The sequence below is a fragment of the Conger conger genome, chromosome 13, assembly GCF_963514075.1.
Source record: "Conger conger chromosome 13, fConCon1.1, whole genome shotgun sequence".
Taxonomy (NCBI): Eukaryota; Metazoa; Chordata; class Actinopteri; order Anguilliformes; family Congridae; genus Conger; species Conger conger.
Genome location: NC_083772.1, coordinates 30,485,669 through 30,491,518, shown reverse-complemented (window position 1 = coordinate 30,491,518; position 5,850 = coordinate 30,485,669). Strand labels below are relative to the sequence as shown.

General features: G+C 43.3%; 1 protein-coding gene across 2 annotated transcripts in view; it reads right to left on the bottom strand.

The window, feature by feature from the left end:
- Positions 1–5,222, bottom strand: part of rnpepl1 (arginyl aminopeptidase like 1) — a 12,873-nt gene extending 7,651 nt beyond the window's left edge. Inside the window, exons 1-4 of one of the 2 annotated variants that reach the window (XM_061218388.1) lie at positions 5,081–5,222; positions 3,839–4,305; positions 3,046–3,186; positions 713–864 (exon numbers count right to left, since the gene is read on the bottom strand). In XM_061218388.1, coding sequence (XP_061074372.1) covers positions 713–864; positions 3,046–3,186; positions 3,839–4,300 — 755 coding nt within the window. In that variant the 5' untranslated portion in view covers positions 4,301–4,305; positions 5,081–5,222. Of the gene's footprint in view, positions 1–712; positions 865–3,045; positions 3,187–3,838; positions 5,022–5,080 lie in introns of those variants that run through there. The other variant, XM_061218390.1, reaches the window with a different exon arrangement.
- Between the last annotated feature and the right edge of the window lie 628 nt (positions 5,223–5,850).

The window sequence follows — 5,850 nt, the reverse complement described above, 5'->3', positions numbered from 1 at the left end:
TAGATTAGAGAAATGAATGCACTACCTCCACTGACCGTATCAAACAATCAGAGGAAGACTAAAGTCATATAAAGCTACTTTAAAGGAAAATGGCTATCGAGGAAGAGCTTTCATTGGGAAGCTGTGTTCTGTGAGCTGTATCTCCAGGTAAAGCCAGGAAAGAGACAGCTCTGCGGTATATTGGCATATGCTGGTCGAATTCAGGGGGTCAAGTCTGCATGGTGGTTTTTCTGACAACCAATGACTTCAGTTTTATCTTTCTGACAGCTGAATAACAATGTTGGTTCACTCCTGTACATGAGCACAGAAAAATCATAAGGATACACTTGCGGTCTTTGGCTGTAGCTGCTTCTGACATATCAAAATACCATTAAGCTAATTAAACGATTAAGAGAAGTTGGCACAAAGTCCTGAAAGGGATCAGCCCTTGTTGTGTACCGCTGATCTAGTTTTGCTTAGCAGACTCTTATAGGAAGAGAGCAGTTAACCCTGTATGGACTCTCCTCTGTGGCATTCTCTATAGTGTTCCATTGCTTAGCAGACTGATTTCACCTGCTCCTGAATTATTTTCAAAACTGCCAACCAAAATGTAATCTCCAGCCTTATACCTCTCTATTCACCCCCCACTCCCTTGTTTTTACCCCGACCCTGCTCCTCTACCTGACACGAGTCCACCTCTCTGACCACAGCACCCAACCCTAAGCCGTCTCACCTAGGCCCAATGTCCGCAGGCTGCAGGTCTCCTGCGACCAGCGCCACCAGATATGCTGGGACCGGGAACTCCATGGAGAACTGGAAGACCCTGTCCTTTTTGGAGTACGCACTGTGTGAGGCACTCATGAGCACCGTTACCCCCTCTGGCACCTGCAGGGGGAGCCACAAGTTATACACAGACACATTCACATGCCACGCCTCACACCGCATGCAGAAAGCAACCAAGGTTTCTGCACAAACAGCCACAATGTGTATACACGAAACAAAACGCACTCAAATGCGCACCGTGTTCCCACAGACACATACTATACTGTGACCATCACTGCGGTCCCACAATGGTGGAAAACACTTTTCAAAGTCTGGATAGCGGAATCACTGACTATCTTCCAACACGCACTGACGCAAACAGTGGGGTGCAGAAGTCCGAGACCACTAGTGAAAATGCTTCAATTTGCTTCAAAGTGAATACAAACTTTTTCATGACAAATTATATCATCAGCATAACAATTTGAATGAATAATGAATCTCAGAATTTGGTATGTCCCCCTTTTGCTATAATGGCAACATGCACTTGAGCTGGCATGGACCTGATGATTCATGCTATTCCACGATTATTTGACAATGTTCCAAAGAGCATTTTGTGATGTTACTGTCAGTCTTCAAGTGCCCCCATAAAAGTTCAATGGGGTTGAGGTCAAGTAATCGTGGATTGTGCAACACTCATTCAAGTAATTCTCACAAATCTTTGAAGTCATTTGTTTTAATTTGTTAATTTGTTTTTCAGTAGGTGTACTGAATCCTTTCAAAATCCTAAAACTTTCTGTTTATTTCCAGGATTACATTTTCGATGTGGTCTCAGATTCTGGACACCAATTAACATTTATGATTTTGTTTCTATATTTAGGGCTTGTTATGAATGTATTTAGAATCTGTACTTTGGTTCTTGCTTATAATAGTTAACTTGCAGTTGCGCTTTAGTGATGCTGCATTTTTACTTGCTGGTCTGGTAAGGATGTTATTAATAAGGTGAATGCATTGCTCTCTGATAGTGTAAATTGTTTAATAAATGTGTTTAATAAATAATGTATGAGCTGAGAGTACAAAGCAGTTGTGTTTGTTGGCCCACAAATTTAAGATCACAAATACAGCAATCCACCATAACACAGTGTGAGGTGAACAATGGCCCTGATTAATGTGAAAAAGTTTCTAAACTGGGATGAACCAAAATACACATGCACACCAGAGGGGAGACATATAAAAACGTTACACTCACCGAGCACTTAGCAATTAGGTATTAGACTTATTTAGCCTATCCACTTAGTGTTATGATGTGTTGTGTGTTCATGCCCTTCTGCATACCACTGCACATACCATAATGTGTGGTTATTTGCGTTACAGTCACCTTCCTGTCAGCTTTGACGAGTCTGGCCCTGTTCAAACTTCCTGTCAGCTTTGAACAGTCTGGCCCTTCTCCTCTGACGTCTCTCATTAACAAGGCGTTTCTGTCTGAAGAACTGCTGCTCACTGGATTTTTAATCATTTTTTGCACCATTCTGAAAATCCCAGGAGATCAGCAGTTCTGAGATACTGAAACCACCCTGTCTGTCACCAACAATCATTCCACGGTCAAAGTCACTTAGATCACATTTTTCCCTCCATTCTGATGGTTGATGTGAACATTAACTGAAGCTCCTGACCCGTATCTATGTGATTGTATGCATTGCACTGCTACCACACAATTGGCTGATTAGATAATCGCATGAATATGTAGGTGTAATAAAGTAAAAATGTTCCTAATAAAGTGCTCAGTCAGTATATAATAATCCTACAGGAAATTCTCATACACTGCTTTAATGGTTAAGCACAAGACTGGGAGAAAGACAATGCTGATCACATTAACAAAATGCACTCTGACAAAGGTAAAGGACTGAAGTGAATACGTAAGATGTATTTGTTTAGGAGATATCATATTGGTATCTCATGCCCTGTTGATGCCTCTACACCAGCCACTGTAATGCGGTCATGAGAAACTACTGCAAGTATCTAAAATATCCTTCTTTGAATACAAAATCTGTCGGGGCCAATCAAAAACATACACTGATACTGAAATAATATATTTTTAAAACTGAACCGTGAAATTGTTTGGGCAAAGTGGGGAATGTAAGATTAAAACAGATTCTCAGTTTCAGGAGGTGGGCATGGGATGAAGAGCGAAATCCATTCAGAGAGAGCTTCAGACTAAAACAGGCTGTGATGATAAGAGAGCTTGACAGACAGACAAACTATGAGCCTACGAGAGCCCTTGAAGCGAGATGGATATGGCAGACTCACTCGGACAGTGGCGGAGTAGGTGCTTTTGACAGCCGGTGTGTCAAAGCAGGGGAAGAAGGAACGATTACACACAGAGTGTCCCTGAGTGAAGACCAGTGGCCGAGTTTGTCCGCATGTCAACTCGGCATCCAACCACCATATCTGTGGGGAGAGGAGGGAGGGTCGGGAGATAAACAAATGTATGGAAATGAGAGCGAGCACTGAAAAAAGGAAGGAGTATATTTGCATGTCTACCCGCACATTTGTATTCATAAAACAAACTGCTGACGACAACCCTTAAAAAGTATCATTACCTGTATTATTATTTGTATTGCTATTGGTTTTGGTGTTAGGCCTATTTTATTTATTTATTTAATTTACAATGTAGAGCTTTTAATTTAGTTGTTTGGCAGACGCATTTAGCCAAAGCCACTTAAGAAAGAATGTTTCTCGGCAGACACAGAAAAAACACAGCACAGGCATGGTCAATCTCCTTTCTATTATTGTCATCTGTTTACGGGTGAAGGACTCTGCAGTGAAAGGCATTACACTTACCAACCTAAGACCCCGCGGGGCTATTGTCCCTGCATAGCTATGCTGGCAGGGAGGATTAATGTGTGGTGGTGGTCGATTTCAAAACAATTTTCCGCTTTTAAAACAATATGATAAACAAAGTCCTATACAGTAGCATATATGCGAGCAGTGATAATGGCAGCTCTAGCTCTCCCCACTGACACGACATTTAGCTATTATTAGTAAGTCAGTATCATTGTCGTTGTGTTAGCTAGTACAGCTGTCACCGATGTGACCTTACCGCAGGGCCGTCTGTCGTAGTGTAGCGGATGGTGATCTGGAACGCCCGATGTGGTCGGATCACAGCAGCCGGGAGGCTGATGTTGAGTGAGGAACCGTAATCGGTGAAAGGGTCCACCCGGTAGGTAAGTGAAAGAGAGGTATCCGGGGCGCCGGCAGTTCCGGGCACCTTGCAGTCTATGCCATAGATGAGCAGGGACGGGTGTGTGTCCAGAATCAGAGTTTGCACACCGGGCTGTACTGGTACCAGTTCTAAAACCTGCCAGCCCGTAATTTCCTTTATTGCAAAATTGAGGCGGAGGTCGAGGTGGAAATGACGGAGCTTAAAGCTGTGGAAGTTGGACGCTGAAGCAATGTCGACCCGGTGACAGTGTCCCATCCCCCGGCCACCCTCACACGACTTGCTCGGCACAGTCAGCACCTTCCGGCAGCAGCACAGCGTTGGACGCTGGAAATCAGCCATAATAACTTTCGAAAAAAAATAAATTAAAAAAGTTAAAAGGTAACAACGGTAGCAAAACGCATTCACAAATAGAAAATGGTGCAAACTGTAAATCGGCAAAGGAGAGGTAGCTATCTAGCCTGCTAGTTTCTACTATGTTGCAAGCGGAGGATCGAAGGTGGACAAGGCTAGCAGAGAAGAAAATGAATATTTTTTAGAAAGTGTCACAAGATGTAAAGCACGGCCCATATTTTAAGATAAAAACAAGATCTACGTAAAATCCATCTGGGCCGAAGTTAAAATCGAGTCCAACATTTTCTTCTGTCCGTAAAAAATCGAGAAAAGAGACGAAGAGATTTAGTTCGAGCAACTTTGACGGAAAGAAGCGAAAGCAGATTATTAATATAAGAAAAAGCAGAGTACGGTGAAGAGGAGCAAAAGTTGAAATGAAAGGAGCTGAGCTAAGTGACTCCCGTTGAAAACAGGAAGTAAAAACAGGGGAGGAAATCACTTCGAGAGAGGAAAGTTTTCGGGCTGTAGGGGGGCGCTACAGAGGCGACACAGGGGAGGTTGAGCTCTGTCCGGCAGCTACTAAATATGTTGTTTATCAACAACAAAAATTTAGTGACTGACAGTGGTGCCTGAAATCAATATCTGCACATTCTTTCGGAGTGAAAGCTGAGTCCAACTTAATGTAACTCATGTATCCCATGCGGGGAAGTAGCGTTACATTTCAAATTTGCTGTACCACGTAGTTTGACACTTCGAATGGAGAGGAAGGGGGAAACTAGGCTAGCCTACCGTGTGAATGTGATACTTTCTATATTGGCGGGTATCCTTTGGCGTGCCGGTAAGTGCCATCCTCGACTGAGTGTGTTACACAATATATGACCTTTGTTCACGGTTGTTTCCCCGTCACCCAGGAGATACTGGTGTCCTTGCCTTGGCAGAGTATGCTGGGCGCTTGTGGAGGGGGCGGAGTGTAACCTACTCCGAGCCGGGGATCTGTGGGTACGGTGCAGAGCCGAGGCTGTTCCGAGCTGGCGGTCACATGTACTTTTTCACCACTAGATGTCTCTGTTTATCCACAACCAGGATGCATGTGTGAAACTAAAGTACAGTATATGTGTATAAAAGTTGAAAAAACATCTATTACAGGACAGCTGAGGTGGGACGTGGTGCTGGATGATGACGATCCGTAAAAGTCACAATTACACTCAATTGTAATTTCAAATTGTGTTCGACTTTAGCTGCATCACATATGTATTGTATTGTGCCTCTGGATAAGAGCGTCTGCCAAATGCCAATAATGTAATGTAATGTAGGTTCTGTAACAATAAAGAGTCCAGTGCTTTGCGTGTTTGTTGAAAAACTCAGCTCTTTTCTGGGATATGCTTTGAGTCATTTAACTGTACTGAAATGCCACAGTCAGGTTTTAAAACAGAATAGAGCGCGAGTGTGGTGTGTCACATGAGGAAGATGGAGGATGTGTCATGAGGTTTTTACCCTCACCAGCCAGTCAACACTTCCCCTCCGGCAGCCAAAGGTGGATCAAATACACACACAGTGAA